Raw genomic sequence first — 14,001 nt, 5'->3', positions numbered from 1 at the left:
ATAATTAAATAGAAAGGCTGATAGTGTTATAAAAACTACTCTTAGGTAACATTGTTGTTTCCAGCTACAAGCTAAATTGATTTTCTCATGGATCCTGAAAAGCCAGAAGATTTCAAGGCCAGGAGATTACAAAGCAGTATAAAACATTTTTATTAGAAATAACTATAGAATAATTACATTGGATTTGAGGAACTACTAGCCTGAAATGATCTTTGTGACAGTTTTAGTAGGTGCATAGTATAACGTATAATTTTATTTGCAGAGTAAGGCAGCTGGAAAGAAAACAAAGGTTTACCATATTGCCAAGGAGATCATGAGCTCAGAGAAAGTGTAAGTGTCAATGCTAAACTTAACAGCTACTCAGTTTATTTTAATTGGGCCATTAGAATGTAACTATTTGCTTTTTCTTGCTTTTCTGATAGGTTTGTGGATGTGCTAAAGCTCTTACACATTGTAAGTATCAAAAAAAACACCCCCAGCTTCCTCTTCTATGTTTAATCTGTTAAAGTTGTATGTTTAGGCTTTATTGTAGTGAATGTGACTTTTTTCTGCTGGTGTCTACATATTCAAAATATAAAAATTAATCTAATTAAGCAGAAGTTTAAAGTTTCAGATTTTATATAGTGGATTAATATTTTGGTGGTTCCTTATGCATCTCCTTAATTAATGTATGCAGTCTTCCAGCTGAATGGGGGTATTGCTTGAATATTGAAAATGGAATATATATCCATTTATGTTAATCAGGATCATATTTATAAGCCCGCTTGTACCATAGCAACCAAAATAAAATCTTTGGTTAGAATAACTTTTAAAGTAAGGGGGTGAGGTGGGAACAGTTTACCTTTAGAAATGGTAAATAAAAATACACATTCTTTAGGTAATCTAACTAATGAGCTCTAATGTTGCATCCATCACCATGGCAGCATATTTTTGGGGGCTGCAATTCATTGACAGATGCTTGCTTTCTGATAACAGCTGTGATTGTAGTATATGCAATGTGTTGTCCACAGCAAGGGTTAAGTATTTAATCCATGCTTATGCAGACTAGTCATCTGTTTAAACATGCTGTGTAGAAGGTGATAATAGGAAATTAATGAAGAATTTAGCTTTCTCTAGCTCCATTTTATGTGTTTTCTGTCAGCTTCTAAGTGATACGCGTTTGTACCATTTTGTCACTCTATTAAGTGCAAGCATAGTGATTTTTTTTTTTTTTCCTTGGGCAATAGAAGTGGTTATATTGCAAACAGATGCGTTACTCTATCTTAGTCTCTTGAGAAGCATGTTCTGTGAAACTGGGAACAAAGGCTCTTATAGATGGATGTATGTAGTCCTATAACATGGAGGTCTTTCAGGAAACAGAAAGCTTACCACTTGCCGATTCCTCTTTTGTCTTCCATTTTAGTAACTGATTTTCTTATTCTGTTGAGGCTTGGTTTTTAACAGCTGGGTTGAGGCAGTTGTGGCCAATGTATAATTTATATTCAGCATGGTTTCTAGTACAGAACTCAAGCTTAAATACTGGTTAAAGGAAGAAACAAGTTTTAAGCTATATGATTTTTAATTATCATATTTTTCAGGCATATAACTTACCTTAAAGGTGTCTTTGCTTTTCAGTGTACCAGTTCTTCAGGTAACATGCGCAGTACTGGAAGCAAAGGCTGTTGGTGCAGAGGATGGAGACAAGCAGGGGAAAAATGTGGGAGAGGGAAAGTAGTAGGGACTTTAGGAAGTTTCTGGGATAAACTTCAAGCTGTAGGATGAGTTTTGCTTTTCTTTAATGGATAACTCACAACTCTATTCATGACAGTATGCTAGTTTCTAGCCGCCAAATAAAAACCCATTAGAAATGTTTTTGTTGGCTAGCAATAACAATCAACAGGTATTCCACCTGGTCTAACAGAGAGGATGCTAGGCTAGGAGTCGAGGAAATACGTTGCCCTCAACTAGTCCGTTGGCCTGCAGCATGAACCTTGGTCAGTGTCCTTGTCAGACTGGGCACCAGTTTTGAAGCTCTGTGTGTGTGTGTGCACGTGTTCTTCATTAGATAAAAATGGCCATACCTGAGAGAGGTTGCAGAAAGACGATGTTTTATTTACGCAGAGTGGTATGCCTGAGGATTTGTGTATGTTTGTCACAGACATTCTTAAATCTGTTTATTTAATCATATATTTGTTATGGATCATATTTAAACATTGATAAAACTACCCTTTTGATTTTACCTGTACTGAACCACTTTGGCTTCAGTGTCAGGACAGCTAACTGCCAGTCAAGCAACCTCTGACAGATTTCTGGAATTAAAACTTAGATTCTCCCCAGGCTGGGCTGTCTTACCCATAGTAAAGATTTGGCTGGTCAGGTGAGGCTCTGTTACACCTTCTGTACCATCTATTGGTGATTTTCCAAAGAGTAAGTACTTGAAATTTAGTGACTAATTCCATTAGTGATGATGTGAAATTAATAGTATTCTCCTCAGTCAGTCTTAACCAATGCCAGGTAATACAGCTCATGGCTCTTAGTACAGCCAGGGAACCAGGACTGTTGATGTAAGAAAAAGGTTTTTAAGTTGCTACTGCTTAGAGCATTTGAAGTGGAGTCTAAAGCAGCTGAGAAGGTGGGAATGTGGTTGCAAACTGGTTACAAGTACCACTGATTTTTTTTTTTAGCTTTTTTTTTTCTTTTATATTGACAAAGTCAAGTTGGGTAGAGCAACTCTTCCAAGATACCAGGGTGCCGGCCTATTTGGACACTGTCTCACTTTGTAAGTACACCTGGCTGCTTCTGTAGAAGACAGACTACAAAAGTTCTCTAGAAAATGATAAACACTTGGGGACGCTTCTGTAATACGAAATAAGCTGGTCATAACAGAGATAAGGGACTGAACTGGCTTTGCACACTGATGCTCAACTCAAACATACTCGGTGAATAGGGTTGCTCGAGGGAGGAATCAAACGTTAGATGTAATCTTGAATTCTCTGTATTTCTGTAACTATCACAATGCTCTTTTAGAGGACCAGATTCCAGTAAAGTGCTCTTAGAAACTCCTGAAAAACAAAGGGACTTAAATCAAACCAGTTCATCTGCGTGCATCTTTGGGAGATGGTTCATGCATGGCCTCCAGAGGGTAAACAAGGGTTGAGAAGATGCGAGAAGTGCTGTTTCTTCCCCAAGGGCACTTGCAGATAAAAAAGGAACAGTGAACTGGATGTAAAACATAAGTGACGCAAGAGAAACAAGCTTGTGACCACTGTCTGAGATGCTCTGTGCCCAAAAAACACCCGGTGTTCCTGGAAAACTAGTAAGGCAGGACTGATGCCATTTGTACTTCTTAGTTGTGGGATTCTTTGGAAATGGTTTGCTTTGCACAAGTGAGAAGACCTCCTCAGCAGCACCCTGTTGCTGTAAGGATAAACTGCCTGGCTTATTTGCTGTCATTTCTTTTGTGCATTTTTGTTCCTAATTTTGTTCTTTTGCCAAAACCCACCACTCTTTGATTTCGTTTTCCCTCCTGCTACAGTACGGGCAGTGAGGCTTCTGGTCCAGCAGAGGAGCAAGCTTCTTGGGATGGCTCCTTCATTTGCAAGGCTTAGTGGATGACTTTGTGCTGTGTGAGGAAAGAAAAGCTTAACCCTTCAGGCTTTTGCCTGAGCCTTTAGATCTGCACATCTGACTTAGACCCCAGCTCTGTCCTTGTTAGGACTCTGTGAGCAAGTAGGAGGTTTTCAGGAGGCACCTGTAACTTTTCTGCAGCCACAAGATCAGCTTCTTATTGAAGAAGGCAGATAAAAGGTCAAACTTTTTTTTTTTTTTTCTATTGTGTATCCTTCCAGAGGCATTTACAAGAGTGGGAAATTCTGGTTTAATATGTTTCCATTTTCAGAAGACATTTGCAAAATTATATTTTTATTTATATATACATATAAACTTAGACTTTTTGTATATTGTAGCCAAATACTATGAAAAATAATTCATAGTAGATTTGGAAAAAGAATGTAATGTGTATATTGAGGAATAAAATAGCTATGGGTTTTGGAGCAAGGGAAGTCCTGACCTCTGGTCCTGGCTTACAACTGACCTACTGTTTGGCTGTGAAAAATTCTCTCAACCTCCACCTACTTTTTTTCCAACTGTAAAACTTTAATGTTTGACCAGTCAGTGGTGAATATGTTGATAAATTTTTATTCTATGAAGTGCTTTAGAATTGCTGATTGAGGCATTTGACAATGAATTGCAGCTGTAGTCATCTTATTAAAAAGGCTAATAAAATGGTTTGGGTTTGGAAGGAAACATTGCTCTACTACCCCACCTATTCCTTGAAATAACATTCTGGGAATGTGCCACAGTCAAGCCATTGGTTATTGTAAAAAATTAACTATATTATATTATTAAACACTTATAAATTATTTTACCTGAGAAAAAGGTGTGGAACTACTTGGCAGCTTTCCAGAAGCAATCTCATATGTTTGAAAAATGTCCTGATCCACACTTACTCATGGTCTGCATTAACTGTCGTTGCTACAGTTTAACTTAACAGTCTATGGTTAATAGTCTAACCATAGTTAAGGCTGCCTATTTATATTTTAAATAATGTATTTGTGAAATTGTCTTTAGCTGTATTCCTAGCAGTCGTGTTTACCGTTTGTCACATATAGAAGCCTGGCTGTTCCTCAGAGTGTGAAACTTCCTCCCCTTCCCTCCTCCACCCCGTAGGGTGGGTGTGTGTGTTCCTTGAAAAGCGTCCAAGCGCAAACATATTTTTTTCCCTTAAATTAAACTGATATTTGAGCTATCTGCAGGTGTATTTAGCTGGGAGTTGTACCTCAGCGGAAGGGATTATGGTTTATTTTTGCTTTGCTGATGGTATGTTCTAGGAGAACAGATCCAAGATGAATATTGGTTGAAGCCTTAGGAGTAAAATACGTGACCATGTTTAGATCATGCAGTTCTTTCTCCTCCAGTTAAATGTATGAGAAGTTTTAATTTCACCCATTTGAAATTATCTTAATTCAGCCATTAGATGAAAGTGCGCTTAACCCAGTCAGCAGCTGAGTGAGGGTTTAAGTCTGGTCAGTACCTATGTTGGGTTACAACTAAACTTGTTCCTTTGCTCCTTAGGCTGAGGTGGGGAGGTCGCTTTGCTGCACGCCGGGTGGAAAGAACCGAGAGGGACTGTGAGTCAGGGCCTTGCAGAGCGGAAGTGTGTGGGCTGATGGCAGATGATTCACAACAGGGTCAGAATTATTTCAGATATCACGGCCCTTTGCTTATTTAAGGAAGCTGCGTTGAAGGAGGGGCGGGAGGAAACAAAAGCAGTGATGGTGGTATCCTCTCAAATATTGCTTGAGCTGCACAGCTCTGGGGGGAGTGTGTACTAATAGAAGAAATAAAATTCCCTCAACGTTTTCAAGTTGGGAATGTTTTATCAGGCAGTAATTCAGCAACAATATGTACTCAGAAGCCTTTAAAACTGTCTAAACTAGATTTTCATATGGACAAGTATCCAGTGGGATGCTGTCTTAGTCTAGAACAAATTAAGACTGTTTCTGGTTTGGAAAGAATGTGCTTTCCAGGGACAGTGGTGAGTGCCATCCTCTTAAAGTAACTGTGTGAAGACAATTAGTTGCCTTTGCCTAAGCAGTAAAAAGTGGTATCAGAAGATCATTATTGGACCAGAATATAATGTAGAACTAGAAACTGTAAACCAGCATTTCAGAAAGTCTACAATAGCCTCCCCCCTTCTGAAAGGAAAAATTATCCTGGTGAGAAGCTGGGATGCTTCAGTATAACTAGCATAATCTTTTGTTTTCTGTTGTGCAGCATATGAAACTTTTGTCTAGAGTTGCAAACGGTGTTTTTCAGTGAAATAAGCACATAAATTCCAAAGCATGGCAAGTTCTTTTTAATGAGTAAGATTATAATATGTGACAGGCTCATTTTTAATTAGAAAACCTCTCTCTTTAAAATTCGTTGTAATGGATTGCTGCATTGCTTCAAACAGAATAATTTCTAGGACAACTCAGGTGACTGTCTTTGAACAGACTGATGTAAGCAGTGGTCTTCAGCAGTGTTACATAGTACTATATGCTAAATATGTTTGTAATACGAATCACTTCTTGCAGGTATATATAGATATCAGAGCAATGTATATATTATTTGCAACAGCGATTCTATTTTCATTTAGCAGTGAATGGATTTAGTTTTAGAAGGAATTAGGTTCTGGTGCATTAAATGACTGTTATTGCAGTTCCTAATTTCTAAGTCATTCACCTACTTGTATAAAATGTTGTCCTTGTCTGAATACCTTCCACCCTTTGGAGTGAAATTTCAGGGTTTACTTTTTAAGTTAACATATTTTACATTTAGTAATTAAAACAGACCTATTCTATGTTTTGTCCTTTTGGATAAGAAACAACTTTCTCAGAAGGCCAGTACCTTCAAGCGTAAACACTGTTAGCTCCAACCGTGTTACGTTGGCTTGACTTTTCCTACCCCCACTCCTCAGGCATGTGCTCTCTGCCTTCAACTCTTATCTCAAGATGAACTTGGCATGATAGTTACTTCACACCCACTGCCAGGTTAAAAATAAATCTTAATATGATTACAGTGACAAATGCATTGTACTGCTTCTGTAGTGAAGACTTGATAATTAAAAAAAGAAGGAGGAGGAGAAAAAAGCGTTGAAGTTTAGCTCTTTTGTTGTTTAGCAGGCTGGTTTGCATCATTTGAAAGCTTCACGTTATCTTTCTTCCCTGTGTTTCCTCTCTGCAGGGCTTCCTCCGTTTACTCAGTTGTGGAGGGGGAGGGAGGGGGTGATGAAGCAAAGTTTTGGTTGGCTGTTTTAATGATGGAGTCTTTCATGGCATGATCCAAAGCCTGATGAAGCTGATGGACTTTGGATCAAGCTAGTTGAAAAACCAAATCTGTATTTGGAAAACATCCGGCAGACTCTTTGAATGCTCTATCTAGAAGTTAAATAAATGCTCTTAACTACAAATGACATTCCTGTCTTATCTACTGGTGCTTAAACCTGGCTCCCTGCTCTCCTTTTATTGTTTGGTCAGGGAAAAGCCTGGGTTGTTGATTATGCTACAGACAAAACTGCTTTTCTTTTCATCATGCAAGTAGCCTTACAACATTCAGACAAAATTCTCGTTTCATCCCATGGCAAAGTACATACAGTATATTGTGGGTGCATGTGATTGGGGGGGGGGGGGAATATTATCATAATATGATGATGCATTTTGCATGAAGCTCTCCAGAATGCCTCATTTGAGCTTTTGCCATTGTAATTCCATGTATCATTTCAGTGTTAAGCAATGCCCTAGGGTCAGGAAAACCCATAAGATGCAGCTGGTAGTTAACCTATGTGTCACTAGTCTGCACAGAGGATGTAAAACAGAACATTTCCATATGAATAACGCCATCTGTTTTTTAACTCCCTTGCATTTAGTTCTCAGCCTTCCCTCATCACAGCCATCGCCCTGTATCTCCTTTCAGTTTCTTGTCATAACTCTGCCCAGTCACAGCCTTCATGACCCAGAGGGTCACAAAGCAAGAAAATGTGTCTGGAGCTCACGCTGCCCAGAGCTGATGTAATGAGGAGAGAGGGCAGGGAAAGTTGAGGCTTAAGTTTGAGAGACCCTAAATAGTGCCAGATGCTGGACTGATGAGATAGCTAGTAAGACCTGTAGTAGTAGACCTGGGGAGGGGGAAAAAGGGGGCTAAATTCCCACCCACCCCCCACCCCCGCCCCGACGACCCTACAGATTTTCAAAGGCAGGTGTAGACCCCATGCACATTTAAAATATAACTCATCATTGTACTTAGGAACATGTTGTTGGTCACGTTTTTCAGGATACGTATAGATAGTGCATGCGTTACCAGGTTTCAGCAGACCACAAACTCAAAAAGAGCTATTATGGATTGTCTTTTTTCCACTGTTGCCCAAATTCAAGTGAGACACGATAATACAGCGCACCACCTAATTTGGATTTTCTTTTTTGTCAGTTTAGACAGTGTTATTTTTCAAGTAAAATGCTAAATTTTTTGAAAATTTTGTTTGCATGTGATCAGGGAAAATACCTCATGTAATGGATACTGAGTTTCAATATGGGTACAATCCTGGCCATACTGATTTGTGTGGGGCCAAGATTTTAATTCTGAATAGTTTACTCGGGACCAATAAGCCCCAGCTCTGTCCTATTGGGAGCTGGTTATAGCATAAAAATGCTATAAGAAGATCCTTCAAGTGTAAGCGGGGTTTTCCTCCTCCCTGTAAATGTTTTGAAGGTACCAATGTTGGTTTTGATCATCATTAACATTTGAAATCTCGTGGTTCCCATATGTTGTTACAATATCTTTTTGTTAGATGTTAATTTTCCTGTGTGTAGAAGAGCTGCTACATACAGTATTTTTTTGTGACACTACATTTTTGTCCAAGAGGCACATCTTCCAAAAGGGCATTTGTAGATGACTTATGAAAAGTAGTATGATTTTAAAATAAGATATTATGATTGAATTAGCTGATATAACATTTTTGCTTTTTGACCCAAATATTAGCAAGGAGATACTCAAGGCTGCCAACACCCTTGCAGATACAAGCTTGTTCTCCCCCCTTAGTTTCCTCATATGTAGTACCAGCACATTTCTTAAGGGCATGTTATAAAAATAATGAACAACTTCTATATTATGCATACAGGAGCAAGAAAGTAAAGCTCCAGCATCAAACCAAAGGGATTAAGGCAGTCCCAGGGGAGTAAGTTGAAGCTGCAGAGAAACATAACCCAGATGGTACCCGCCTTGTCTTTGGTAATAGGGAGCAGCGCCCGGAATGTCTGCAGAGAGAACGCCGTTGTCTGTGTTGGTGCTTTGAAGGCTGTTCGCTCATGGGAAGGGGGGTTTCTGTCCTCTTTGTACTCCGGCAGGATTTCCGGGACGCTGTGGCGCATGCCTCTAGGCAGCTTGGAAAGCCAGTGATTGAGGACAGGATCCTGAATCAGATCCTGTACTACCTACCTCAGCTGTACGAACTCAATCGGGACCTCCTGAGGGAACTGGAAGAGCGATTATCTCACTGGTGACTATCAATAAAGGGATACCACTCCTTTGATGTTGTTGAAATTTATCTGTGGGGCTTATGTGACTCCATGTGACACGGTTTGACTCTTGTTTGTGTTTCATGTGTCTTCTTAAATGACAGAATTGACTTTGAAAGTACAGGAGATAATGTTCCATTTAGATGTACTTTTTGCCATTTAGATGTATCCAGAAAGGTCCAGAAGGCATGTCAATACATGTTTTTAGCAATCACACTTTTTTATTTAAAATTTCATTTTTAATTGAAAGTTCCGGTCCCTTCATGGGCGTGATAAGTGGGCTGCTTTCATTAGAGGAAAAGGAGGCTGTCCTGAAGACCGGTTTGCGTTTTAAGGGTAGTTGAGATCTACGAACCAGACACAGCGCTGATCGACAGCCACAATCCCATTGAAGTCCATTCTCAGTTACACTGGTGGGTGGATCTAAATCAGGTATACAAACCTGTTGACAAAGGCACTGAAATCAGTAAAGACTGTACTCCCATGCTTGCTATTAAGGGATGGAGACTGCATCTTGAAGTCTGAAGGTCTGTCTCCTCAGAAATCCAGCGTGTACTAAAGTGTTCAAACAGTTCAAGACCATTTTAAACAGACTGTGTATTAAGTGGTTGTCATCTAACGCTAAACTAGTGTGTCGAGGTGTGCCTGGTAAGGTTTTTCAGAGTAGCTACTGAGATGGATGCCTATCTGCTGAACTGTAAGCTTTTTGTTCAGAACATAAACTAGTAAATCGTACTGTGAAAAAGATAGATGTTTTGCTGTAGGGTTAAGATGTACACTCTTTTTAGGTCTTACTAATTGCTCTATTTTTTTGTTTCTAGGCTCGAACATCAAAGAATTGCTGATATATTTGTTAAAAAGGGTCCCTACTTAAAGATGTATTCAACTTACATCAAAGAATTTGATAAAAATGTTGCACTATTAGATGAACAGTGTAAGAAGAATGCAGGTTTTGCTTCAGTGGTCAAAGACTTTGAGGTATTGTAGCCTTTTGTAAGATATATCCTTTTTTGTGGCTTTTCAGCAGCTGTGATCTTCCATAAGGCTTTAGAGACTATCCTCCAGTTTGGTGGTTTTTGAGGTTTTTTTACTGCAGTCTTGGCTTGAGGCTTAGTAGGGTGGAACTGGAAAGAAGTAAATTCAGATTTTGTGAAGTAACTAGTGATTTTGGCTACCACTGAGATATGATAAAGGACCTTGATTTTCAGAAGATGCAGCACTTGCTACAAATTACATCAAAGACACATTAACAAAATCTCCTCTAGCTGCTTTTTTCAGTTTTGTCTCCTGATCACACTATGCACTGATTAACTGCCCTATTTTAACCAGGTTGATTTCTCTACCACATCACAGGGCAGTAGCTTACTCATGGGAATGGTGTTTCATTTCAGTTGGAAACACAAAAAAGTGAATTTTCTCATCTGTGTGTGTCTAGAAGTTTCAAACCCAGGACATGCAGCAATTAGATGAAAGCTGATTCATGTCCCTAAGACCATTGCCAGATTTTCACATAACTCCCTTAAATCAGAGAAGAGGTGCAAGTTCCCTAAGCACATGATCCACACAAACTGTGAATTTAACTCCTATTACATGGGCTTCCCCTTGGGTAATCTCTGCTCTGTTTGCTTACGACTGGTTCAAAAGGCTACCTACAGTGGGCAAAGGAAGAGCTTGAGGTAGAGTCAGCAAGGACAGGAAGAAGATAAGAGGCCTTTTTAAGGACTCGGTGTTTCAGATGCACATTATTTTGAATGCAAACTCAAGATAATTAACATTTTTGAAGCATGGATCTTTTAATTCTGTGTTATCTTTAGAGGTGAGGATTAATTAAAACTTATGCAGTGAGCACTGCTGTCGTCTCTGCCTTTCTGCCTAACGGACACTGACAGCGATTACAAAGGAGCACGTTGCCCTTGCCACCGGTGTTTCCTTTATTTCTGGGAAGCTTCACCTTTCTTCCTCATAAGCAAAAGCACCTGTTTTGAATCCACAGAGTATGAGTGCTTACCGATGTCTTCTAACGCATGATTAATTTTGCATGCGCTCTTCCACACGGAAATGCTTGCTCTGTAGTGCGGTGTTGAACACTGTGGTAGTCGCACCTTTTTGAGATAAAGCTTATCCAATGTAATCGGTAGTTGTTTGTAGGTATGTTTTCTTCTGCTGGAATCCTTGACTGCCACAGAATCGTTACTTTATTTTGGGTGTTTCTTTCAGATGAGCCCCCGCTGTGCTAGTCTGGCCCTCAAGCACTATCTGCTCAAGCCAGTTCAGAGGATTCCCCAATACAGGCTCCTGTTGACAGGTACAGTCAAGCTCTTTTGCAGGCTTAAGAAGCCAGTCTTCACACATCCCAGGAACCTTGTTTTCAGGTGGCTGTAGCCATCTGTAAAGTGTGTTTATCTGACTTCAGATATGTGAAGCTTTTTTAAAGAGAATAATAATGCAATAATAATAATTTGCAATAAGATAACACAAGTGAGGTGCTAATATTCCCAACACTGTGGTGTGTTCTCTGATGGTACGTTCAGCAGTACTTGGAAAACGTGAAACCTGTGGTGGTTTTTGTTTCTGTGGTAACAGAAGCCCATAATTTTCTTAGAGGGTTGGAATGCTCCTGTTTTGCTTTGGGTTTGGGGTTTTTTTTGTTTGTCTTTTGGTGTTTTTTAAATGAAGGAAAAAAGTAGTGTGGAAAAGTGGAGCTAGGAGAAGGAAGAGAAAGATGTCTATGCAGCTGTGAACTTCTGCAAGTAGCTTCTCCATTTCTGCCCCACCCAGGTGTTTTCTTCTGTAAAATCCATTCTCTTTTAAAGGCAAAACACATGTTTTAGTGTATGTTAACCAGTAAGTGCTTAAGACTTGTTACGGGGGCATTGTAGGCTGAAGAGCTGGCTTGGGACTAGGAAATCTGGGCTCTATACCCTGCTCTGGCACTGGCATGTTTGGGTGACCTTGAGCAAGTCATCTCCATGATGCAGCGCTTTCTTTTCTGTAAAAGGAGGGCAATGATAGAGGCCTCTTTTGTGAAGTATTTTGAGATGTGTTTGTTGTAAGAGGGGGATGGCTCCTGTAAGGATTTGGAAATACTTAAGGCATTGTTTTTGAAAGCCATTGCTTCTTGATGAGCAATTTAAAAATAGCCTCTGTTTATGTAGTAACTGCAAAATAAAATGCTCTGTGACCTTTTTTTTTTTTTTTTTGGCTCTGTAGCAGCTTGTTGGCATTTCCCCAGCAAGTACTTAGACTAGTGATACTGTGGGAGATACAGACTTAAGTGTTATGCAGCAGTTACCAAGTTGTGAACGTTGACTGTTTTCATTTTAATTGTCTCATTAGTCACAGCTGTTGAAAAAAAGATGAAAACCCCTTATTAAATGGACTGCTCTGTAGGGGAAAAATCTTAGTGACCCTCAATTGATGAAATCAAACCATAAAATGGCATTTGGGGAGTTGCTATATTTTAAAAGGATACTGACTTAGGGCATTGTATAGGCTTGTTACACACTCCAAAATCAGCGGAGCTTTGGATAACTTCAAAGGTTTTAATTAAAAAGGTTGAACAGAGGATCAGGATGGAGTAAATGTCATTGTCAATATACATAGCAAAGTGAGAGATGTCAGGGGTGAATGGCACTGAAACAAAACTCAGATGTTGAAGGGGAATTCTCGTGATCATTAACTGTCATTGTGGCTGGGACAGGCTGTTTTAGATCTGGAAAAACTCATTCTGTGGTGATGGGGGTTGCTGTGGGTGTCCCCAGTCTGCAGACCTTACTGTGGCTGCCCAGCTTTAAATACACCTGCAAATGCTATTGGCAGGAATGGGCTTGCAATGCTGGCTGCTGATTTAGAAAAGCAATTTTCTCTTGTTCTATGGGAGCAATAAAAGAGGTCAGACTAAGAATTTAATTATGCTGGGGCTGGGGAGTGTTACTTTGGATCTGTTTCATTTTCAGTCTGTTCAATCTATCATGCATTTCTGTTGTCCTTGAGATTCTCACTCTTCCCTATCTCTGTGGATGACCCATCTGCTCTGTCACCTTCCAGCTGCTCTGTGTAATACTGAGCAATCTCTGTATAAACTTGTGCTGCAAAACCTTTGGAGGACACGCAAAATCTTTGGATCTGTTGTTGCAGCGGGTGAGATGCAGGGATGCAGCAGCCGCCCCAGCTGAAGGGGGGGGGGGGGGGGGGGGGATCTGTGGGCGAGGGAGGAGGGGGCAGCGGGTAAGAGCAGGGGAGCGAAAATAATCCAGGAAACGAAGCTGCTAGGCCTGAGTCAGCAGGGATTTCTTCCTATTTAGATGTTCTGTGTCAGTGGGACAGCTTTGTACTGGTAACCTGCTGCTACACGGTCACATCACAAGATTGTTGCTGTGCTTTGAAGTGGAGTTACTTTTGTGCTAACAAAAGCAGGAGCAGGTGGACTCATAAATCAGCCAAGGAGAGGCGCAGCTCAGCTGTGTTTCTGTTTAATTATACAGCTTCTCCAGTCCAGCAAGTGAACTTCACTTCTCCACATACTGGCCCCGAGTTCTATACAGCAAATATTAGATGGGGTTTTGGGGAGGTTAATTAGAGGCCTCTGATTTCTAATAGAAATAAAGGAGAGGTGATTCTCCTCTCCTGAAAACCTCTGATTTGAGTAGATGACTTGAGACTGTACACTATGAACAGGCTCTTCATTGTCATAGGATAAGTCTCTCTCCTTTTTTTCTCAACATAAGGTTTGCAGAGAGAGAGTCTTTTATTGTCCTTAACTGGGGTATAGCGAGGGGAGGCTGAGGGGGATGAAAAATAAGCCTTTGAGCACACTGCTCCTTTGCAGGTCGAAAATAGAGTTGTCAGAAGTGAGGCCAATTACGTGTTGGGGAACGATCGCTTTGAGTTTAACTTAATTAAATTAGAC

General features: G+C 40.1%; 1 protein-coding gene across 2 annotated transcripts in view; it reads left to right on the top strand.

Annotated features, from left to right (window-relative positions):
* Positions 1-14,001, top strand: part of FGD6 (FYVE, RhoGEF and PH domain containing 6) — a 74,817-nt gene that overhangs the window by 32,422 nt on the left and 28,394 nt on the right. For both annotated transcript variants that reach the window (XM_075497369.1, XM_075497375.1), the window contains exons 4-8: positions 263-330; positions 423-453; positions 8,922-9,073; positions 9,914-10,070; positions 11,310-11,397. In XM_075497369.1, the coding sequence (XP_075353484.1) occupies positions 263-330; positions 423-453; positions 8,922-9,073; positions 9,914-10,070; positions 11,310-11,397 (496 nt within the window). The remainder of the gene's footprint in view (positions 1-262; positions 331-422; positions 454-8,921; positions 9,074-9,913; positions 10,071-11,309; positions 11,398-14,001) is intronic.

Source organism: Mycteria americana, chromosome 1 (genome assembly GCF_035582795.1).
Source record: "Mycteria americana isolate JAX WOST 10 ecotype Jacksonville Zoo and Gardens chromosome 1, USCA_MyAme_1.0, whole genome shotgun sequence".
Classification (NCBI taxonomy): domain Eukaryota; kingdom Metazoa; phylum Chordata; class Aves; order Ciconiiformes; family Ciconiidae; genus Mycteria; species Mycteria americana.
This window is presented reverse-complemented; position numbering and strand designations above follow the sequence as displayed.